Here is a 24,852-nt window from a genome sequence, read left to right as displayed (position 1 = left end):
ACCAGGAACTTCAGCAGGAGTCTTGATAAACTGTTGAACAAGGAATTAAAGCTTCAAAATCATGTAATTTTTATCAGGAGCAATGTAATTGTTTAAAAATCTGTTGACAACTGTCCCAAATGCTGTAAAGTCATGTGCCACTCCCTTTCTCTTCTTTCCAGCTCTTCTCTAAACAATTGTGTAAACTGAAATCTGACGTATTTAATCAGTGAGAGACAGATTAAGAAGGGCAGTGCATTCCATGAAAGTCTAGAAGGTGCCCTGTATTGGCGGTAAGGACTGCACAATAACTAATGCCTTCAGTTTTATTCTGAAATATTGCATTATCATCAAAGGTGATGTACCAAAACCAATATGACAATACTTGGAAGCAAGATTAGAAGAAACTCTTTACAGGAAAGGTAAGCAATGCATACAGTTTCAGACCCAGTCTTTAACTATGTTTCATCAACTTGCCTGCAGGTTTTTTGAAGGGTCTGTGCAGAGCTAGCAGATGTAGCTGGTATGAACCAACTTTCTCCTACCGTATGTGTAAGTTAGAGCAGTAGTAGCTGTGGAAAAACCAAAAGAGCATTATGTATCTTCTCCATTGAAGTCACTTGGCAATTCCACCAAATCAAAGATAAGCAGACACAAAAGAAACCTCTTCCCCATACCTCCTCTACCTCCTCATCCCTAACCTATCTGCCAAGAAACACTGATCTCTTCTAATCTTCTTTCCAGCGCTCCTCTACCTTTGCACATGTGTGAGACAGCCTCGGGCTCTTCACCGAAAGATCTTAGAGAGCATTAAAATGTTGTCTTATGATTGACATCCTATACTCTGCTGTCTTCTCTCTGCACAGGCTCCAGACTTGCTGTGCTTGGAAACAATCCATGGTAACAGAGGATGATACATCATTCAGCTCTCTCCCATCATATAGTAAATAATATGAAAGGGCACTTATCTTTCCTATGGAAGCAGTGTGGACCTTAATCAATATGACTTAGTTGTCATGACTATTCAGTACAGAGTAGTTAGGACACTCCAGACATGTGGCATACTTGCGGTTTATGACAGTCCAACACTCAGGCAGATCATTCTTCCTGGTGGAGAATAATGTGTATCGATCTTTGCTGTCCTGCCTTGAAGCCTTGAGCAGAATGTAATAGTGTGCTCAAATAACTGTTCCCAGGGGCTGGCCTTTGTTTATTTTGTTCTTTAGCCAAAATCATAACTATAACAATAAAGAGCATCAGTTTTAATACAAACACTTAATGCATGCAACAACTGGGCAATGTTTGGGCTGTTGGTAATACATTGATTTGTTTTTCTGTTTAAATAAGTAAACTTACCACACTTTTTTTTTTCCCCAAGAAGGAAATAACACTAAGGAAGAAAGGCTGTACTTGCCAGGTTGCCCATCCATACACCGAAATACCTCTGAGCCTGTTCCACAGAGCCCATACAACTCCACACTGTCAGCGCCTAGAAAGACAAATACGGCACTTCAGCAAGGTGAAGATGCGGCCTGAGCACTGGTGAGGACCACATGCTCTATTTCCCTGCATTTTCCAAAGCTGCTAGAGCAGATCTCTGCTACAAACCTCTTTTGTGGAATAAACAAAATATTTGCATTTGTGTAACTGCTATGGCCCCCCAAGGTGGGTATCCAGTAAAAAGAGAATGAAAATCTTCTGCTCTCCCTCCTCTCCTTTGTTTATTTATTCACCCCTTGTGTTTACTTTTCATTCAGTCATTAATTTTCATTCAACGTTCACAGATAAATATGTGTCTGGCTGGCTTTAGTGAGGTGATTGCACACAAAAATTCCAAACCTGAAACCTGATTCCTGCAGTGGGGAGTAATTTTTTTAAAATATTGCAAAAAAAGTTCACGATCTGATCTGAGAGGGAAGAAGTTAGAGGACACCATTCCAAAACTTGAATTTGAAATGTTAATGTTCATATTCACATCGAGATTAGTACATAGTGACATACACACCAGGCCAAATGAATGGGATAAAGATACATTATGTTTCTGCAAAACAGTATCCAAACTCCTGTTTCCCCACGGAGTACTCTTCCTGGTATATCCAAACCAGCATGCGTCATACACCTCAATCCAAGCCTTCCTCTATTAGTCTGAAGTTTCCTGCAGCTTCCTCTCAAATTTTTCTTTGTTCTCAGTTTCATCATTTGATACCAGTTTCATCTTTCCAAAGGGACACTGTGACCTGATTTGACTCATGGATGAAGTTAATATGGTGCCAAATATGACAGACTACACACAGCTGTGGGCTGGGTTCCCGTGTCTGATGGCCAGGGGAGAAGCACCTGAAAGACCTCCTGTGCCACAGACAATATTCCTAGAAGAGAGAGCCTTTTTTTCTTATAAAGAGAAGTGTCAAGGGAGTAAAAACTCCTCTCCAAAAACTACTCACCTCTGGTTACTTTGGCAATTTTTTGAAGTGATGAACCCGAAGAAAGGGAACCCAGAATTCACAAATCAATTATTTCTGACATCTGCAGAAAGAGCTGATAAGCAAAACAGGTAAACTGCAGGAAGAACATCACTTCCTCTCCATGTACCACATAATCAACGACCCATCTGCCTTTTGGTGTTCTGCAGTAAATAGTCTGATAATGGTTTAGTTATTTATTCTTCCTGCCTGCTCTATGCACCTCTCTGACAGACCCTTGCACTTAGCTCTGTTTGTTTCCCCATCATTATCCTGTTACGAAGTATGAAAGTGTGGTTGATCTTGATGCTGAAAACACAGCCAGACTGCTTAGTAAAGAAACAAGAACTTTAAAACAATTTTAAAGGCATTTATGGACTCACGTCTGTGATCTCCACCTCCCAAGGATAAGTGCACTGACCTCACCAGCCATCGAAGCCCTCCTCAGCACACTCGCAGAACACATGCTCCATTTGGAAGGGAGGGTGGAGGGTGGCTTTCCATGGACTGTAAGAATCATCTGTCTTGGGATTTCTGTGAATTTCAGAGATGATAGTATACAGCACAGAAAAATAAATTGTGAGCATTGCTGTCTCCTTGAAAATATGATTAACCTTCATATTTACACTCTGAAATAAAACTAGTTACACCCATAGAAAAAATGCAGCCATGAGCAGAGCTCAGACCACATGTTCAGTGAGCACCTGAGCTGAAGATTCTCCTGGCAAAGCCTAATTTCTCTACTGCTTGTTGTTGAATCAGCTGATATCATAGGCCCAGTGTGAATATCAGAGGAGTTGAGGTCAGCTCCATGCATCTGCCCAAATTCATCTATTTCTATTCAGCTCAATACTTTTCAGCACAAGTCATCCCCTGCTGCCACTCCTCATTGGGCCATCATGCAGTCACACGTAAAACTTCACTCCCTGCAATAGCACTTGCATTCAAGTTCCCACATAGCTCTGGTTTCAGCAAGCAGAAGCAAATGGTCCTGTAGTTTGCTTTTCACTGTTTTCATTTATTTTAAGTGAAACAAACTCGGAAGTACACTGTGCTTTGCAGTGGAAGAAGTCTCACATACCCTTTTAAAGTAATGGCAGCAAAAAGTATCAAAGTCCTGTTTCATAATATTTACAAAGTAGTTGATCCAGACAGTACATGGACAACTCTTCTATATCAGAAATTAAGAGACTTTCTTGAACAGTTTTTGAGTGAACAAACATTCAGAGAAGTCCTGAGGCTACAGACAGATCCTTACTCATTATCTCCCATATCCATGGGGCAAGCAAAGGCTGTAATGACTCTTCTGAGAGTGTTCCATGCTGTTTGATCATGCAATCAGTTCTGTGGCTCACAGGTTAGATGTGTGCCCTTATGGCACATCAGATCTCCTTTCACCCAAATATATGCAAACGTTTTGCATATGGAAACACACTGTTGCTTCATGCTCATTTTAGTTTAAAAAGCCTATTAATCTTTGTACTATGCAGTCATTCTCATGATAGGCATGACCTCAGCATTTCTTTTATTAACGAGTTTCCTTTTGTGGGATAACATACAGCGCTTCCATGTTGCTCATCACTTTTGGAAAAGGACCAACTTCATGAGTTCCTTGACTGGATGAGGAGGGAAATAAGAAGAAAGAGCCTTCATTGCTTTTTAGGGACTGAACTGTAGGCTTGCTTTCTTCAGGCTGGAGAAACTCCAAATAATTTCTGCCGGCATAAATAATGACGCCTGAATGGCACGCCCCTGCGAATGTAAACAGTGGCACAGCAAATTGTTTAACCTTTGCCTGAAGCACAATTTCTTAGACAGTGAGGTGCTACCCTCTCCAAATCAGTTGTGGAGCATTAAGGAGGATGCCATTTTTTCCAAAGTAAAACAGAACAGACTGAAGCAACAATAACAATCTCAGAGTTTCTTATTCTTGCTTATCATCAGCAAAGTGTTGCTATGCATGTGTAGTGGGACATGTTTCTCTTGGGGGCAGAAAGCTTTAGCGTACATGCCCAGTGAAATGAGCACTAAAAAAGCAGTCTGAAAGCATAATCTTGACCTCAGCATTTAAAGCTTATTTCCCTATCAGGCTCAGAGACCAAGTGAAGGCTTTGAGCGAGACCAACTGTACAACTTGCAGATGAAACCTGCCAGTTCCAGCAGAGCACAAGGAGCAGGTTCAGCTCAGACAGGACACTGCCTGCACCAGAAGAAAGAACCCAGCCTCCTGCCTGCTTTGCCTGCACATGAGACCTAGAAAGCCCGAGTGACTGCAGTGGCCATGGGAGGCTTGGGAGTACGTGGGCAGGGCAGGGACTGCTCAGGCTCAGCAGCAGCAGGCAGCAATGTTCCCAAATCTCCCACCCAACCTCTGCCCAAGCACAGCTCTTTCCCTTCCCTTCCTTCCCTCCAGTGGGAGCAGCCTGCCCTGCCCTGGTCTCAATGATTTCTTCAGTTTTGCCTGAATACAAAGCAATCCTTCCAAAATTGCAGGGGCTGAGGAGGATAGAGGGGCCTCCCCGTGGTCTGGACCCCACTCCTTCCCAGGGGCCCAGCCTCCTCCTCTCAATAGGGAAAGTGGTTGAGCCTCTATCCTTGGAGGTCTTCCAAAAGCATGGTACTTTAGGACACGGTTTAGTAAGCACAGTGGTGTTGGGCTGATGGGTAGACAGGATGATCTCTGAGGTCGTTTCCAAACTTCATGATTCAATGATTCTATGATTTTACGATTCTAGGATTCAGTGACTCCATAATTTTGGTTCTATTATTCTATGATTCAATGATTCTATGATTTTACTATTCAATGATTCCATGGTTTTAGAATTTGATGATTCGATTATTCTATGATTTTACAATTCTAGGATTCAGTGCCTCTGTGACTTTATGATTCTATAATATATGATTCAATGACTCTATTTTATGATTCTATGATTTTACTATTAAATGATTCAATTATTCGATGATTTGATGATTCTATGATTAAATTATTTAATTATTATAGGATTTTACCATTCTATGATCCAATGATTCTATGGTGCTGGAGCACCACCCATACGAGGACAGGCTGAGAGAGTTGGGCTTCTTCAGACTGGAGAAGAGCAGGCTCCGAGGAGATCTTGGAGTGTCCTTCCAGTACCTGAAAGGGGCTACAAGAAAGCTGGAGAGGGACTGTTCATAAAGGTTTGTGGTGATAGGATGAGGGGCAATGGGTATAAACTGGAGAGGGGCACATTTAGACTAAATATAAGGAAGAATTTCTTCATGAGGAGAGTGGTGACGCACTGGCACAGGTTGCCCAGGGAAGCTGTGGCTGCCCCATCCCTGGAGGTGTTCAAGGCCAGCTTGGATGGGGCCTTGGAGCAGCCTGATTGAGTGGGATGTCCCTGCCCATGGCAGAGGGGCTGGAGTGGTCTTTAAGGTCCCTTCCAACCCCAAACCATTCTATGATTCTATGACTCAATGATGCCGAGAATTTACGACTCTCCGATTCTACGGGTCAATGGTTCCACGATTCAGCGATACTCCGATTTTACGACCCCGTGATTCCAGCCCGGCCCGCAGGGTCCCGCGGCCCCACCGGGGCCGATCCCTCCGCGGGGCCGGGGCCGGGGCGGCGGGGAGCGGCGCCGGGGCCGGCGGGGGGCGGGAACGGGGTGGGAGCCCTTGCGTCAGGGAGGGAGCCGGGGGCGGGCGGGACGGACAGAGGGACGGAGGGAGCCGGCCGAGGACGCATGGAGCCGTGCCCGGGCTTCGCCGCCCGCTCGGGCTGGGCGCTGCCGCTGCTCCTCGCCCTGGGCGCCGGGCTCAGCCTCGCCAGCCCGCACCTGCGCTACAGCCGCCCCGGCGCCCGCAGCAAGTGAGCGCCGCCCGCCCCCCGGGGGAACGGAGCCGAGCGGGGCGGGATGGGGCGAGCGGGGACGGGATGGGGCGAGCGGGGACGGGATGGGGCGAGCGGGGGCAGCCGGCGTGGGAGCCCCGAGGGATGCGGAGACGGGATGGGGCGAGCGTGGATCCCCCCGCTACCGCGCGCCCCTGAGCGCTGTCGTCTCTCCCGTCTCCCTCTAGGAACTGGTGCGCTTACATCGTGAACAAGAACGTGAGCTGCTCGGTACTGGACGGGACGGAGAGCTACGTCCAGGCCCAGTACAAGTGCGCCTGGAACCAGTTCCCGTGTCAGCCCACCCCGGTGTAAGTAGCTGAGGAGGCGACCTCGGGAAAAGGGGGAGCGTGTGTGTGCTTGGACACCCGCTTGGCCAAGCCCCGATGGAGAAGCTTCGGCAGCTGCTGCGCTCGCTCCGTGCGTGGCACCCACCGAGCAAAAGCAGGAGGACGCGTATCGCCCTCTGCTCCCCAGCACAGCCACCCCGAACAAAGCGCTCCCTCCCACTGCAAACACAAGGCTGCCGAAGCTAATTGGAGCCAGATTGAGCGCATTGTTGGTCTGGACAGCCAGTCCGCTGCGCGCAGCGGGAAACGAGCTGCACCGGCACACCTTGTCGGCTTGGCTGGCACGCAGGTGGTAAAGCGCGCGGGAATGCCGGCACCTGCAGGGAGCACACCTGCACAGCTCTGGTCTGGGTTTGCCAAGGTGCCGTGGCGCTCAAAACCTGTGGTATGCTTGGCACGGAGGTGGGAAACATGCAGGATACTTCCCATACACACCAGCACCTGTTAGGAGCCCACCTGCGCAACCGTGGTCCAGGTTTGCCTGGGTGCAGCGGTGCTCGAAACCGGTTTTATGGTTACTCTGTGTAGCTGGATGGATGCATAACGGCAAGGGAGAACCAGGGACGTGAGCCAGCACGCTGAACACTCTGCATATCCCTGTCAGTTGTCCAGCAGGGAGAGCAGCCAGTGCAGAGATTGTTAGAGGGGATAATACAAAGTTAATTGTTTTATTTTAGGCTTCATGCTGTTGAGTGTAATCGTGTGGTAGTCTGTAAACCACCTACAGCCAGGTGTGCTGTAGCAAGGCTGCGTGAGCCCACAGGTACAGCCGGAGTCAGGGAACAGCTGGGTCTCACTTATTTTCTGGCTAAACTCGGGCAAATCCGCTTTCCTCAGTTTCTCCACTTGGAAAGCAGTCATATTTGTTCACTTCTGTTTGAAAGCTGTAGGTGACAAGCACTCTGTAAAACCATTTCACCTCCCCCAGAAATCAGTGGAAGAACACACATAGGTTTTCGTGGGATGAGGCTGAGAGTTGGACTAAGGTGATGATGAGGATTCTATTACAACAAAGAATAACTAGCTTTTATTTTGGCATGAAACAGTGAGGCTGCTAGGTCCTGGGTGCTGCTGAAATAGCAGACATTGATGATGATGCCACCCTGGGGTCTGTGACAGTAGGTGTTGGGAGTTTGGTATTCAAATGCTCTGTTTTCTGTTTGTTTGGGTTGGTATTTTTGTTAAAAAAAAAAAAAGCTTTTCTGTAACAAAATATATAAATACTGGAATTTGAGGGAAATAACAAAGGCAGCAGACAGCTGAATAACACTGTCTTGTGTAATTTCCCGTGTTTCTCTTTGGAGTGTCAAAATGCTCTATTTTGACTTCTGACTGAGCTTATGGGCTGTGTAATGGGGTGTGCCCTCTGTGGTGTGGAGTCTCAGTAATGGAGCTACGGAGGAGTGAGGAGGGGTTGAAACTGATCTCTTTGGACACATAAATCACCAAGCATTAAGATAAGGAATTTCGGAGGCGGTAAATCAGGATTTTCTTGGACTGTCTGCTATCAGATAATGAAGAAAGTGCAAATGCATTGCTTCTAGCTCAGGAAATTCCTGAACCGGGAACTGCTTGAATGGGTGAGAAGCTTGGCAGGAGTCAGAAGGGAAAGCCCAGCTTGAGCCGGGTCTGGACTGGATGACCTCCAGAGATCTCATCCCTTCCAGATTACTCTGTGGTTCTGTGAAATGGCATTGTCTGTCCTTGTGCTTCTCCTAAACATCTGGAGTTGGCGGCTGCCAGAGAGAGAATATGGAGCTAAACAGACACTTGGTCTCGCTTGCGGTGGCCAATCTCATGAGGCTTTTTTGTTCTTTTGAGAATGGAATTAGATACTTATCGTAAGCCTTCGTTTCCTCAGTTTGCATTTCTGTTACTTTCTTCATAACCCTAACGACGACAGCAAAATAATTCTTTATTCTTAACATAAAATTTTTTTAAGTACCTATTAAAACACCAGCTGATTAACACTGAAAGCAGCTGGAATATCAAAATCTTGAAATGTTGTTCAAAACTCTCTGTTTATAGGCTGTGACTTTTATTTTTCTATCTGTTGCTGGTACATGTGTTGTTTTAGTCGCAGAGTAATAAAGGAACTAATCCAATGCATTTGAAATACACGGTTCAAATCCTGCCACCCCCTGGGAACAAGGGTATTTCATTCTTGTGAAAAGTATTGTTTAATTCAGTAGGAGTAGCAGTCTGAATAACGAAATGTGTTTATACATTTTTAGCTAATGTGGACAAAAATAGGACAGGAAAGAGCTAGAAAAGCAACAAAGAAATTACTGTGAGGACTTTTCTGAAATTATTCTCTTTTTTCCTTTATACTCTTACACACAGAAGTTAACAATGAACTAAATAGGAGATATTCATTGGAATAAACTACAGTCCCTGTGTAGTCTCCTTCTGATACCGTGGTTCATCTAAGAGCTCGTTTTACTGCAGATAGTGGGGACTGTGTGATCCATGTCAAACAAAGAGTTTGTGAACAGTATCATAGATATATGAGTTTTATTAGTACTTAAGTAGTATGGGGGCTTTTTTTTTTTGTCAGTCAGTGGATTTACTGTTTTATTTAAATCAGTTTGAGACTAGGTTTAAAGAGCCCTTCTAATCTTTAGGTACAGTCTAGGTTATGCATGACAATTACTTAAATTAAAAGGTCACTGCATTTTATAAGGGAGCATTTCAGTTCCTTAAACACAGTGTACTCCTGAGTTCCACATGTTCTTCACATTCACAAGAGAGTGTGTACTGCAGATACGGATTACAACAGCACTGATTTTTTAAATTATTTGATATTTTTCAGAAAGAGAAGACTCTGGTGATTAAGCCTAAAAATCATATGCATGCATGAACCCTTTTTGTCTACCCTTTAGGCCTATTAAAATATCATTTATCTGACCCCACTGTCACTGTTAGAATGACTGCACTTCTAGGAGTGTTAACTGTAACTGCAGTTTGACTACAGAGTTTATTTCCTGATATGTTAAGTTGAAATTCAGGAAATTATTACTTCATTATTTGAGTGTTTTATAGGTATTTGGGCTCAATAGTGCATTTCCTCACAGAAAAGTTAGTGAATACTTTGGCTGATTAAGGTGTCAAGGATAAATGTGCGTTGAAGTGTGGCTGCTAAAGAGATAGGAAGAGAAGGAGCAGAAAGAAAAAACAGAAGGGCCCTTTGAAGTTTATTCCCTTTGAAGTATGAAGGGCTCCTGATTTATTTTTCTTAAAACTGTAACTAGCAAAGGAGTGAGGAACTTTGTTATTAGTGGGTCACTGGACTGAAAGATGCTTATACAAAAATATTAGTGTTTTTACCCACTAAAGACAACTTGTGTCTTTTGAAATTTAATACTGCTTCATAAATAACTGACCCTTCCCCACTTCTTTTGTTGTGGATTTCCTTTCCTAGCTTTCTTATGAATTGGTTAGTAACTTAATTAGCATTATTAGCAATTTGTAACTAATAGCATTGGCTGATTGTAAAAGCAAAATGTATCACCCTTCTGGCTAGATCCTACACACTTTTTAGGGCTGTGGTTTCATTTGGACATGCTCTGCTCAATGTAGCCACTTCAGGGAAGGATGTTGTTATTCCAGTTGTTTGTTTCGCCTCTTGTACTGTAGAGTATGTTGGGACACCTGACTGTACCACAGGTGCTCCAATTTATGGCCCAGCATTTTGAGGCAAAACTGATCTTGCTAGTAAGACCTTAATTTTAAAGTTTGAAGTGAAATGAGGTGGCTGAAGGAGAAGGATGTTTTCTGACTTTCTACCTTTGCTACTGAACTGGCAAATGGAATCCCCCTGAATGAGGTAGTAAATCAAATAGAAAAAAAAACAGATTAGGAGGAACCTCTGAAGGTCATATAATACCCTCACAGCCCCCAGCTAACAGCAGAGCTAGCTTGAAAGTTAGATCATGTTGCCCAGGGACTTGAAGAAAGGATGTTTTATCAGATCCCCTAATTCAAATACCAGACCCCATTAATTCTGCTCATGTGTGTAAAGGTATTTGTGTGCTCAAGTATGTAACAAGGCGGGTCACCTGTCCTTAGCTTGTGGGAAGTGGATTTCATGATTTAGTGTGAGCTTCTCATCTTTAGACTAATGATAAATGTACGATAAGCAAACTCATTATTTCACTAGGTTGCGCATACTTAGAAAATGGTCAAGAAAATGATGAATGAATCACTACAGCTGAATTAGCAAGCCTCTCCAAATCTCTCATTGAGCAATATTTTCCAACTTCATGTCATTTAATACTTTCAAATGACCGTAAGTAAGCCTGCTGCCAAACTAATCACGATTTTAATCATTGCCAAGAGGAGGATTTAAAGTAAAAGGCTGAAATAACTTTAGAGACTGTTTCTGCTAGTTTTCTGCAGTCATATTGGCATAGATGCCTACTTATTAGTAACACACAGCTTTAGTAAGCAGTGTTCAATATTTATTAGTTAAATGGCTTCATCGGTTTACAATTCTCTTGCAGCCCTTGAAAAACCTGGGTGGAGCACATCAGCCCCAGACTAGGATTGTGTAGGAAGTCCATATGTAGTTTTCAGCCCTTCAACAGTCTCAATGTAGTTTTCTCTGAGAGTGTTTGCTTGCTAGATATTAAGCATACAGAACAGCGTCAGAGTGCTCAGCACCAGGCAGGATAAAACCTAAGATATGCGAGTCAGCACGAATCAGAGCCTGTATTTGCCGCTGGCTTCTCGCAATGTATATCTCATAAGAAAAACGTGCATGATGCACAAAATCTTGAAGGGAAAATGAGGGCTGTTTAATGTTTCCCCTTCGCGTATCTAAAAAGGTCTGTAGGATTTTTTTTCCTACTTAGTGCATTTTGTATGAAGCAGAATTTCTTTGTACAGGCTCCAGCTAGCTGACTACACAGGGAGGCTAGCCTAAGGGGCTGTGCATTGAAAACTTAAAAACCTTCAGAACATACTTCAGTTTCCTGGAGTGCTTGTTTGAAAATCTTTGAGCGCCTGCTGGGTGTGGTAAACTTTCCTGGCTGTCTCCTTGTGCTTGAAATTGTGTATCTCTGCCTCTGTGTACTGAATGCAACAGGATCTTTCTCTTCTGTGACCCAAACGGGAAATTTTCATTTCACATCATTTGAGTTTGTTGCAATAATTCAAAAAATCACAAACTGTTCATCAGTTCATGATAATGTAGTTATAAATGCTGCTTTTACGTTTTTATTTGAGAAATGTGTGGTCTAGAGGTCTGGGGCCTCTTCTTTAGTTAAGCACTAAACTGTTGCCAAAACAACAAATTGTTAATTTTTGGGAACTGCAGGTCTTTTTAAGGTCTATTTTGTCTTGTATCACCCAAATAACCAAGGAACATTCTGCCCCATTAGAAAATGGGCAGTGCCAGTTTTATACATTGAAGATTATTACTCCCATTTGACTTCTTTTTTGCATTCACATCTCATCTTTCTTCAGCCCTCTGCTTCACTTTTGACCTAGTGTCTTGAAAAGTATCAGCTTGCAAAACAATGCTGCATTTTATTCTGAAAGTTGAGGTCCCAGTTAATCCCACAGGTTAGCTCTTGCATTCATAAAAGTATTGGTTATCTGTGCTGTGTATGTTTTCAAATATTCTGTCAGCACTAAATATTTCTTGGAATGATCCTAGAAACAAACATGTGTCATGAGCAGAGAAGCAGAAAAGATACTAGTGGAGCTCAGTTTCTCAGGCAACTTTTTCAGGAGCAGTGATCTGCATCCTCACTTAACTTTTCCAGTGGCATAATGTAAGAAATTTGGTCTGTGCTGCTGGAAGAGGGTACAGATGTTGTTAACACATTACCTGTTGCAAAATCCCTTCCGGCTCCATCATTTTTAGGTTACATCACTGTGCTGCTCTGCAGTTTCTTTCTGAAATCCTTTTGAAAGCACTATATTTTCAGAGTTCTCCTATGATTTTATTTAGTGGGCTTTTAGTGGCTTATTGTTGGTCTGTCATGTGGCTAACTGGCATCAGTTTATCTTGTGACAACATGGAAGGAAGCAACCACGTGAGATTATTCAAGTTTTTAAATTCCAAGAAGGAAGCTCTGCTTTGAGCCTTGTCTTGTGGCTCTAAGTTATGTAAATGCATCTGATGTGGAGGTTTCTCTGCTCATTAGAAGACAATGCCTACTTAGCTTTAAGGAGTGGTAAATCATGATCATTAAAAGTACTAGAATTTTGAACCTGAAACTTACTTTTTGGGCAATCCCTACTGGACTTCCGTGGTCATCTTTTTAAGAGTACAATCCTTGATGGCTAAGGGAGAGAGAGAAATGGGGGACGTATATGGAGGTACATATATATATATCCATACACACACACACAAACAACACATCCTTGGAAAAATAAACCATTAGTATGAGACATGGGGGCATGTTTCAAAGTGTGCAGTCCCTTGATTGTTTCTTCCCAAGAAGAAACATTTCTCTTATGAGAATGAAAATTGTATTTTTAATCTCGTTTTTTAGATAGAAAAAGTCTAACTGAGATGTATGACATCAAAATTAACCATATAGTTGATGGACACTGACACTTCTTGAGATTTTGCATGGAACTACAAATGAAGCCCTGTGGTGTTGTCTGCTGTATAGAGGGATGAATGTGAGCATGGGAACTTGGACATCTGCAGTAGCAGCAACTCAACTGCAAGTCAATGGTGTCCAATGTGCTCTTTAGGTAATCGGATGTAAATAATGTCTTTAGGATGAGATGTATCCCTGTTTCAACTCTACGGGCTGTACTGACTATATTTCTGTTGGCCATAATGGAAATACAGACAACTAGCACCTCTCCATACCTACACAATAGGCACCTGATGTTCACTATTTCAATTGCTTGCAATTATGCCTGCACTCCTGGGATACAGAAAACCTGCGATAATCTGGTTCTGGTTTAGTAACAGTGGGGTATGAATGGCTGACCTAGGTATACTTTCAGCAGAAACCTTTGCAGCCTACAAGAAAAAAGAGTGATTGGTCAAAATATGATTGCATTTAATTATATCTTCTAGGTGGTATTTGGGGGATGTGTGTGTCTATGTGCCTCTTGTTGCAATAAATTGGAGATTTGGATGACTGGGACATGCAAAAGCAGACTATATGATTTATGAAGAATAGGTTTACGGTGGGTAAAACTACTAAGTAGTTAAGAATTGTTGTCTTCTATTCAATACAACTATGATTTGCAGACTGAAGTTATGGGACCTGTTCCAATGACTACAGTATTTTGGACCGACCTCGAAGTTTTGTGCTCAGAATAAACACTTTATACTCTGCTTATGTAGAAACATATGCTGATTCTGCAGTCTCTTCCTCAAAGTGAGGATGTGGTGGCACTTATCTCCATGCATTTCCCTAAAGGTTGTATGTTAATATCTAGTTACAGAAGTGAGCCATATGTTTTCCCACAACTTCATCCAAATGTTTCTGATTTGTTTTATCAGTCTTAGGTGACATTCCAAATATCAGTGCTAACTGCTTCCTTCTGTGGTTTAGCACCATGAGAAAATTATAGCTTGTTCCCTAGTCAAAATGTCTAGCATTTGCAGCAAATGTGAATTTTTAATTAAGCGTTTTCCCTAATAAAATAGTTTTCTCTCAAAGAGGAAGAATATTTGAATGCTATTGCTGCACTGTATGTATTTACTTCAACTGTAAAATACTTAGATATTTAAAGTGGAAATTGTCATTAGCGTTCTGAACATGTTTTCTCATTTGGTCAGTATGTTGAGTTCATGGTGACTATAGTAGCTGTTGGTAGCTGTTGTGGAAAGACTCCTAAACACTAGCTGTTCTTACTTTCTCTGTGGCAAAGAAAGATTAGAGACTGTTGAAGTTACCCTTTATTCGTGCTTTTAAAAAGAATTATTTAATTTATAGTATTTAGTTCAATTTACCAAAAGGATATGACTTATCATCTTAGTCTGGAAGTCTACAAGATGATGGGATGACTCAGCACAATAAATACAGATGTATTGTGTTCAGCTTTTAACCACATAAGATATTTTTTTTGTTTTCTTTGAGACACTTGTGAAAATAATTGTCTTTACGAACACTTACTTGCGTAACAGAAATCCAAGTCTAATGAAGGAAGATTTAATGTTTTAATATTTTTTAATTACATTCCAGCATATACAGGTATTAGAGTGGGGCCTCAATTCTCTAAGAGATTTATAAAGCTTTTATGAATGCTTTTGACCAAATTGTCTCACTAGGTAACTTCATAAGGATTATTTTGACCAAATTGTCTCACTAGGTAACTTCATAAGGATTAACACAAGATAAAAGATGTGAAACCTGGGCATGATATGTTCCAACCACATAACTCTACTCAGCTGCATAGAGAAGCAAATTTTATTCTATATTTGCTGTGACTATGAGCAGTTGGAGTCAGAATACAGCAAATGTAAAGAAAGACATATTTGATCTGTGTATTCTAGTACCTTCCAGTCCTATTTCATTAAAATATGTAGAACCACAAATTCTGGATGTGGTCCCTAATGTTTTGTTTTGTTAGAACTGTAACCACAAATATGATTGTGTTCAATGTTGTTAGACTGTTGTATCCTCTCAAAATCCTGGAAGTCTCCAGCTCCTCCACTGAAATCCTCTAAGTGAGCAAAGTTCTGGCTTTAAAAAAATCCGTATGATTGAAAAACTCCCTTGGTCTGGATGCGTGCTGGTGACTATTATTTCTCAACGCATATGGATGGTGCTGGCACTGTAACACAATTCTTTGCACAGGCAACTTCCACAAGTGTGTATGAAGCATATAATCAGTAGGGAAGCTGTAGCAATGAAGCTGTGATCTTTCAGGAACTTTAATATTAGAAAAATGTTGGGGCAAGTTGCTTTTTCCCAGCCTTATGTGACAAGCATTGCTGAAGTAAATGGGACTCTGTGTGTGATTTGTTTAGCTGGGCTGGCAGTTTAGGGGGGCAATAGTTCTGCTAAGTAAATCTCAACTGAATTTCTGAGCCATCTCTAAGTATAGACGTCTCGTTACCACAGGTAAAGATGTAAGATATGAAAGTTGTTCTCAGATTTTGAAGCTTTTCGATTCTAGCTTATTTTTGCTCTAGGAGAACTGTGGTTCAGGTTAGTCTGTATTTGATGTGCCACAGCTGAAATCAAAACAGATCCAAGTTGCGTTTTTGCTTGAGCTGTAATACTTGGAAGAATTTGTAAGGAGTAGACTGCTACAGCATTTTAAAAGTTGTAGATAGGCAGTGTTTGTATTTCATAATTTGGAATGACTAATTTTTCAACTGATTTTTATATTAAATCATATTAAAACATTTAATGCCTATTAGGATTGTGAAACTATGAAATGAAAAGGAATGAGAATGCTGGACTTCCTTATTTTTTATTTTTAAAATGGAGATTGAAAAAGTTTTATAATTTACCCATATGAAAAATACTAAGCTTGGTTTCTTTTAATTTGTTTATAGTCTTCTTTTGTATTTTGGCTTTGTCTTGTGATTTATTTTTTTCTGAATGTTGAAGTTGTCTGGAGGTGTCTACATTGATGAACATGACTACAGAGAAAGTATGCAAAGAGAGACTTGTCAAAAGCATGATAAGAATGGCAGAAATGGTACAAGGAAAATCCTTGTTCTGTAATATGAGCAAAGATGTGCATGATTTGCATAAAAGTTGTTCTTATCCTTTTATAAAATTTGTTTCAGCTATATTCTTAAAACTTTGTTGGGAAAAAGTAGAGAAATGTGTCTTAATGCTGCAACATTCAGGAAGGAGTTTGATTCCAAAAGAATAGAGAGGAACACACACAAAGTTTCGAGTTGTGTAGTGTTTTATGGAAGTCAGAGAAAAGTATGTACAACCATTTCTGGCATGTGAAAATTGATCTGGAAGTTCAAAGTTTGCATTTCAGTAATGTGGTAGTTGTGAGAGAGGTTGTAGTGACTCTCAAACCACTTCAAAACACTAAAGCGTCCAGCTAATCCTCTCACTCCTCTGACTCTGGCAGCTAGTTGGAAGGAAAGGAATCAAACCCAAATCACCTACATGATGTGTAGTATAGTGCTTCAGATAAAGGAGATGGAAAAGGAAGTTCCTGGGTGGCCAGGATGTTTTCCTTCCCAATGGTGCCCTCTACATTAAACTCCTCTATTTAATTTTTAAAACACTTGACCTTGGGGCTGTCTGTATTTTACATTTGTAAACAGGATTCAGCAGATGTTTTGGTGAAAATTGTATAAGAAATTATGAACTGGAGTGCGGTCTACAGCTGTTTCATATATGTCATTGTGAAGGTAAAAAAGGATTGGAAACCCTCTCTGAGTTTACTTGGTCTTGGTCAGAAACTGAAAAGCTGACAGCCACAACAAACCACTTCAGTTATGAGCACCTAATAATAGAGTTACAGCCTAGCCTGCCCCTACCTGCCTGTGAAGATTCACAGGAGAAGGGAATTCAAGGAGGCATATTGGAATAAAACTTTCACACTCAGACAGCTGGAAAAATAGGACATTGTCTCTAGTTGAAGTAACTTTCTCCTCTTAAAAGAGAGGTCATAGATAAAGTAATTATGCCGAAGAGTGTGTCCTGAAATGCAAAAATTAGAATATACTGTAGCAGAATTGAGAAAGATATGGTTGGAAAAGAAACAAGTTCACAGTTAAGGCTTCGAAACCTTCCCCTTGCCCCAAGTTTTCTCAGCAGCTTACCAAAATGGTTAATGCCTGTCAGATGTCGGACATAATATGAAAACTATGTCTCTGAAGGTGACCTGGATGCTGAGTAAAAAAACACAGAATTATTTCAGCAATTATTTGCAGGCAATGGCAAGAGAAGCTTTGAAGGGTAAGGGTTAGGCTCTTGTTTTGTGACTTTCCAGAGAAACTGTTTCACAGTTAGTGTAAGATTTAACTCTTTCCATCTGGTAGCTTGCAACTGATTATTTTCAGACAATAATGATTTCTGCATATTAATACCAAAAATGTTTACTTTGATGAAACATGTAGGGTTTTTGTGGTGGGTTGGGTTTTTTTCCTGTGATCACATGGCTGTTTCTGGTGCCCATTCTGCATGGTATTCTCTCTGTCCCAAAGTACACTGCCTGTGAGCTCAGCCAGGCTACAAATGTGATCCATTGCAGGACCTCCTGTTGAGTTCCTTCTGCCATCCTGTATTTCTTCGGACGGTATTGCTACTTTAAGGACATCTCAGCTCTGAAGTGAGTCTGTCATTCATTAATGGATGCGAACTGTTGTTCTAATCTGAAATAAGTCTTAAGGAAAAAAGGTCTGCAGGTGTGATAAGGAGGTTAATAGTATGGTGGTGGTTTTATTCAGAGAGAAGAATTCACATGAGAAGTTGGGCTAATACTTTTGCTTCTACTGCAGTATGTTTGCTACTAATTTGTAGAGCTCAGGTGATAAATCCCTGTTTTATTTATTTACTTCATCTCTCAACTCAAAATGAACTGTACTTTAAATTGATTTAATTATTATAAAAAAGTACAGCCTCTGTATATGGTCTGGTGGGATACCATAGTGCCAGACTGCAGCTGAACTTGCGGTATGTGTTCTGAAGGAAAGTTAGGGAAGAAGGCTATGGTTAAAGAAAATTGTCCAACCAGAATCAGTTTGCCATTTATTAACTTTTGAGTCATTAATCATGGAAACCTAAGGTTTTATGTACATAATGTGTGTGGAGGTTTGTCTGCAAGATCCTCTTCAACTTAATTGGAGCATTGAAGTAGGAAATAGTTGATTTGTTCGTTAGTCACAGACTTTCATCTGACTCCTTCTTTCATGTCCTTATCTGACTCATGCTTTCAGCATTTTGTCCTTCCCTGGAATGTCCCTCCTAGCTTTGACTGCTCCATACATTCAAATTCTGAGGAAGGGTTTAAGTGGAGTCTGTAGAAAGATAAGTGGGACAAAGAAGGCAGGAACATTTTTTGATGTCTGGAAGAGTTGCTGCCAGCACCGCCCTGTGGGTGGGTTTGTGAGGAAAAGCAGAAGAAAAAGTTTTTTAATTTATGGAGTAATACACTGGCAATCACTTTTACACTCAACAGTGTCTGATGAGATGAACCTTTGCTTCCCACAACACATATTCCCACTGCTCATACATGAAACCCCGTGCTGCTCTGGTTGTATTTGCTCTCCCTGGCATGATTGTGTTGAGCATAAGTAACTTTAAAACCCAGACAGAAACATTTGTTCATTCGATGTCTGAAGGAGAAAATGAAGCATATGTGAAATTAAATTATTTTCATTTTAAAAAAAATGTTGAAAGTTTAGCTTTAATCTAAATAGTCAATTAGGTTATAGATCGTTTAAAATGCTTTCTGTTTTGGCAGATACCGAACAAGTTTCAGACCTCGGTACAGAGTTGCATATAAGATAGTAACAGAGCTGGAATGGCGATGTTGTCCTGGGTACAGAGGGGAAGATTGCAAAGAAGGCCCAGCAGAAAAGCCAAACCCTGCTCGTCGTCCTACAACACCAGCAAAAGCTGTTGTGAAGAAAGGCTTGGGTAACTTTTTTTTGAATTTTCATGCGCATGATCATGTCTGGTTTTCTGTTTTGTCTTTTAAGTGTAAGAACCTTTATGGTTTCTATTAAACTCAACTACTGGCAGGTACAAAATCCATATGGAAGATGCTGTTTGGTGGAAAAATAACAGCCAGGCAATAACAGTCTTGATACAGAGAATTTCCTGAAGAATAACAGAGGGGTGTGTGTAGAACACTGGCCATAAATGCCAGCTGGCTACTCGTGGTTCAGGAAAATCTTTGTGTTATAGTTGGGGTTTTTTTTGTAAGAATTTGTAATAAAGAGGCTTTTTTGTGGTTTCTTCAATATTCAGAAAAAGGAAAAAAATGTATTTGAGCGGGAATATTTTAACTATTATTACAACAAAAAAAGAACAGTACAGATTTTAACAATATATAGGCTACCTAGCAGTTTTACAGTGTTTTGTTTGTTCAAGGGTTTGTGCAGATTTTACAGATTCATGTTAGATTGCCTGCCTTAAAATGAAGCAATAAGGGAATTACAAGCCTCAGTTGCTTAAAAACTACCTTAAAGAATGAATGATGTTGGTATAAGATAGTGTCTTCTGAAGGGGTAAGAGGAGTGCTGTTGCTGAAGTATTATGCCTTTTCTGCATTAACAAAATGGGAGCAGATGTTTCCTTCTGAAGGACTTTTCCTGGCACCTTTGGAGATTAGTGCCACGTATAGCAAGCACTCGGTCAGATTTCCACTTGTGTTTTTTGTGTAGTGAAATGGATTGGGGCTGAATATATGGGTTTAAACCAGGCCTATGGATTATATACCTGCTTTAAAAGTAAGTTTTTAAAATATTTTGTTAGCCCACCTAAAATATTATTTCCAAAAGATGATAATAAAACAAAGTGATATTTTTAAGTAACTTGCACACTGCTTACGTCTAGAGATTTTCTTTTTGCCCTGACCCTAAAGGAACTGTAATTTAGTGCAAAGATAGACCAATGTGTGTGTAGTATCTACACTCTGTGTGTGCATACTTTTTTATTATCAAAGGAACTGGCCACCCTGCTAGTTTTGAAGAGTAGATTTGTGACTTCCTACCTTCTTTCCAATGTCTCTAAGCTGAAATCCAGTTTAAAATTAAGAAAAATTCCAACTGCATGCCTTTCAGACCCTATCTCAGTGTTGTTCTGTATGTCTAGCATGCCTAGCTTAGAACTAGTGCTAAAATTCTTTTCACTGAAGATTTAACTACTAACACCACTCCAAAACAATATAGTCAACATTTGTCACGGAACTTTTCTTATCCATGGTTGTTTACTTGTCATCTGAAATAATTATTCTAATACTAGCAACCTGTGCATCTGTTTTCTATTATATTTAAAGAAGTATATATTCTTCTTTGTTTCAGCTCCTTAAGTTGATTTTTGTGTGGGGCTTCTTTTAATGATTGTAATAGTTTGCCTTAACTGTGCAAATGTCTTTGGATTATGAATTGCATAAAAGCTTCCATGCAAAATCACTGTTAGGAATATACATGATATATGTATAGAGTTTACTCCACTGTGTCTAATGGCAAAGATTAATGGGAGTGAAAGTAAATAAATATGATCTTATGGATCTACACGTTAAAGTGGTGTTAAATGGTTGTTAAACTAAAAAAAATTATGATCTGCAAGTTTGATTCATATTAGATGATTGTTTGCATTCATACTGAGTATCTTGACTTACTAGAGCCTTGTTGCTGAGAAATCCAGAAAAAAGGGCTATACAGATCTTAAGGGGTCTGTTTATCCATCCTCTAGGTAGGATCAACAATGTCTGTCCAGCCTTCGGTGGTAGAAATTCTGCTCTTCATGTGGACAATGTCTTCTAGCATTTCACTTTATGTACAGCTATCAAGCCTCACCTTCACTTGCTTCAGCTGAAGCCCAGTCTTCTTCCCCTGCCCCATCAGTAGCAGATATAGAGATGGTTTATTCCTTACCAGTTTGCAGATACCTCTCAAAATATCACTTCTCATTCTCCTCCACTCTAGCCTAAATAGCAAATTACTTTGCCTTTTCCTGCAGTTTATACGTCATGAGCTCTGGTAATGTTTCTTTCTTTCTTCTCTATTTCTATAATTGTCATACATTTTGCTTGAAACTTAACATCTTGAATTGTACGTGGCCCTCCAAATGAGGTGCTGCCATTGACAGATGGATTGGAAGCATGATTTCATATTCATTAAATGATTTGTGCTAGGTAAAAAGTACATTGCAGCTAGAAGTCTACTTTTACTTTTTTCATTCAAAGAGAATAGCGCTGATGTTACTTTAATCTCATATGTAAAGCTTATGCTTTTATGTACATTTTTTCTTGCCCACTTAAATATGTGTCCTATAAATAGATCTTTTTGAAGCAGGTGTGATAACTGGAATATTTTGCAGAAACACTTCTAGTATATGCATTTGGACCCCAGTTCAGCAAAATACTGGAGCACAAACCTATTTTAGGCACACAAATTATTTGCACTGAAGTTTTCAATGGGAACTCAGGAGCAGCACCTCCCAAATTATTGTTATAGGAGATGCAGTGGCTTTATGGTAATTGTGTTGTGATATATATGAATCTATAATGATTTGTTATATATGCTATAGCTTAGATTCATTGCTGAACAAGAAGGGGGGTTCTGCTTTTCTTTAAAGAAATGTGAAATTAGACTCAGCTGATTAAAACAGATACCACTTGGAATATTTACATCCAGACTTTGATGTTGTTTCCATTAAACAGATACTGAACCAACAGAAGCACCAGAACCTCCACCATATGAGAAGAGAATGCAGTTTCTTGAGGATGAATTGTTTCGACTTACACGATCAGTGCTTGAACTTCAGTCCTCCGTGGCAGGTGTGAACGAAAACCTAAAGTTGACTGTCCAAGAAGATGCTAGTAAGATGTTGGTCACTTGGCTAAACAACCTTTATGATCGCCCAGAGCCCGATAGTGCGGTTGGTGGCGAAACAGACACTATTCATTTGCCTGGACTCCATAGCAGTAAAGATCAAAAAGACCCTTTTATAGATTTTGAAATGGAAGATATAAAGTCTGAGCTAGCTGAGGTCAAAGAAGCCTTGAAGATGAGGAATGACAAGCTGGAGGAACTGAACGGAAAAGTAAAAGGCTATGAAGGACAATTAAAACAACTGCAGGAGGCAGCACAGGGACCTACAATAACAATGCCCAGTGACAATATATATAAGGAGTATATAGACTCAAAATTTGAGTCCCTCAGACAGGAAATACTGGAAGGATTTGAAAAAAAAATGGCAGATCTGAAGAACTCTTGTGAATATAAACTGCAGGATATCCAGCAGCAGTGTGATGACAATGAAAATAACTGTTTAGGAATTATTGATGTTATAAAAGGAAAAGAGAATGACTTGAGAAAAGAAATAAATACTCTCCGAACTCAGATTCCATCAAACAAGTCTAGTTGTTGCAAGGAAGGTGAGAGAAATGACTTTGTCGAACAGATGAAAGATTTAGATAAGAAGATTGACAGAGTTGCGGAAGCACATAGGATCTTGAATGTCAGAATAGATAATGAAATCAGTCGATTGTCAACTCCAGATCTTGAAGACATGTTTGGTGAGAGGCTGGAGGAGATAGATGCGAGGATGAATGTTACAGAACGAAACGCTGAAGAACACTGCTTTTATGTTGAGGAAACTCTCCGTGGTGCTATAGCTGCTGAGGTGGATGAGCTGAGAGACTTGTTTGATCAGAAGCTACGGGCTCTAGAAGATAGACTAGGAGGCACTATTTTAGAGATCGCTAATACCACAGACCCAGATGGAATGTTTATTAATCCTGGGACGATCTTGCCCAGTGATGCAGGATTTGCAAATGAGCAATTCACTGCAGAGATGAATTTCCTGAAGAACAAACTACTGTTGCTTGAACACCTCTGTGGGCAGAAATGTCAATCTGCACCACAAGGTACGGAGGACCTTCAGAAAGAGCTAGAAAATTGTAACAACAAATATAATCACTTGCTTTTGAAAACAGAGAATAACTCTGTTCTCCTGCAGTCCCTAAATAGCTCTTTTAATGAGAAACTCGACTTAATTAAGGGTAACCATCGTGACATCCAGAAGATGCAGAGAGATGTACGTGTATTCCGGTATAGTCTCAATGTCATGGATAAAGATGTGAAGAATCTTCAAGATGGTCTGAATAGCTGCAAGGAGCAGCTTCTGGGTGTCAATTCTACCTGTAGAAAAACACAACGAGGTGTCTTCCGGAAAATTGATCAAATGCAGAGGACATTTGCAAATCAAACTGCTCATCCCAGTGATAATTGCTGTGGTGACATTAAAGAGAGACTAGAACAATTGAATGACCATATCCTGAATGATCTTAGCAAGTGCAAAGAAAAAACCCAAGGTATCCAGGAGGGTGTTTCAGATGTTGAGAGCAGAGTCTCACATGTTGAAAAAGTTTGTGGCAAGCTGGACTCAGTCTCGGGTAGCTTGCAGAATATAAAAGATGGTCTGAATAAACACGTGAGCAGTTTATGGAACTGCATCCGTGAAATAAATGGAACTATAGCATCTCATTCCACTGATATTTCTGGCCTCAAAAATTCTGTTCAACAGTTTTATAGTCAGGTCTCCAAAATCACCACGGACATTGAAGGCATGATGAAATCTCAGTCTGACACAAGTAAGGTTTTGCTTTATTTAATGGTTTTGTTTGTTTTCCAACTCGCTTTCTTTTCTGAATCATTTATAAAGGAACTGAACTAGGGAGGAAAAATGTAATGTTATGCAATTTCTACTTTGTTTTTACAATGATTCTAATTCTGGCTCTTTGCTCTAGAATGCCATAGAGGACTTGAGTGCTATTAAAAAAATATTCTCACAAAAAAAAAAAGAAGTCTTATATGCTTTCATGTTTACTTTGAGCCAGAATAAAGGCAATGGGAAAACAAATATTTTTGGACAGTAAGTTTAAAGTGAGTTTTAAGTAATACTTATCAGTGGGTATTATTCCAGTTAATTTGATATTTTGTTTTGTTTATTTTATTTTGTTGGTGAAATTATTCTTGATTCCTTGGGGGAAATTGAGAAGTAAATGGAGGAAAGCGAAGTCAAGGGAATTCAAATTTATGATAAGTAAGATTCCCTGTAAGTTTTTTTTTTTCTTACTATGAATTAGTGATTATAATTCAGCACCAACACTTTGATATCAGACTTTGGCAAACAAGCTGTGGCGTATCTTGGTGTGGCAATGTAAAACTTCTGCTTTGTAGCTGTCCCAGAAGTTTTCATTCCCACAATGTAGCTGGGAAGTTGGCAATAGGTGCACACCCCAGCTGGCGTTGTTTTCACACCTCAGCCACCTCTGTTAGTAGTCCAACATGTTAGCGCAAATCTACCTGCACAGGTGGTTTATAGTTTGCATTAGAATGGCTAGGAGGCAAACACACATTCCCTTTGGCTCATTGGCTCAGAAAGCTATGAAATGGTAACCTCAACATGTTGGTGAACCTTGCCATGAAGATTTAGGGGCCTTGCCAATTGCCACTTAGTTCCCTCTGCAGTTCTTGCCCCAAATTTCAGCCACAGACTGTTTGTCTGAGAAAGCTGAAATTTACAGAAGGAAGCTGAGTTCCTGT

At 40.6% G+C, this 24,852-nt stretch overlaps 2 protein-coding genes across 2 annotated transcripts in view; one reads left to right on the top strand and one right to left on the bottom strand.

Annotated features, from left to right (window-relative positions):
- LPIN2 (lipin 2) overlaps positions 1-24,852 on the bottom strand; it is a 492,308-nt gene that overhangs the window by 406,194 nt on the left and 61,262 nt on the right. The gene's annotated exons all lie outside the window — the stretch shown is intronic.
- Positions 6,132-24,852, top strand: part of EMILIN2 (elastin microfibril interfacer 2) — a 36,414-nt gene continuing 17,693 nt past the window's right edge. The window contains exons 1-4 of the mRNA XM_069853923.1: positions 6,132-6,297; positions 6,507-6,629; positions 19,035-19,210; positions 21,963-23,897. Coding sequence (XP_069710024.1) covers positions 6,173-6,297; positions 6,507-6,629; positions 19,035-19,210; positions 21,963-23,897 — 2,359 coding nt within the window. The 5' untranslated portion in view covers positions 6,132-6,172. The remainder of the gene's footprint in view (positions 6,298-6,506; positions 6,630-19,034; positions 19,211-21,962; positions 23,898-24,852) is intronic.

The sequence above is a fragment of the Phaenicophaeus curvirostris genome, chromosome 3 (assembly GCF_032191515.1).
Source record: "Phaenicophaeus curvirostris isolate KB17595 chromosome 3, BPBGC_Pcur_1.0, whole genome shotgun sequence".
NCBI lineage: Eukaryota > Metazoa > Chordata > Aves > Cuculiformes > Cuculidae > Phaenicophaeus > Phaenicophaeus curvirostris.
The sequence above is the reverse complement of the archived record's forward strand: the minus strand, read 5'-3'. Positions and strand labels throughout refer to the sequence as shown.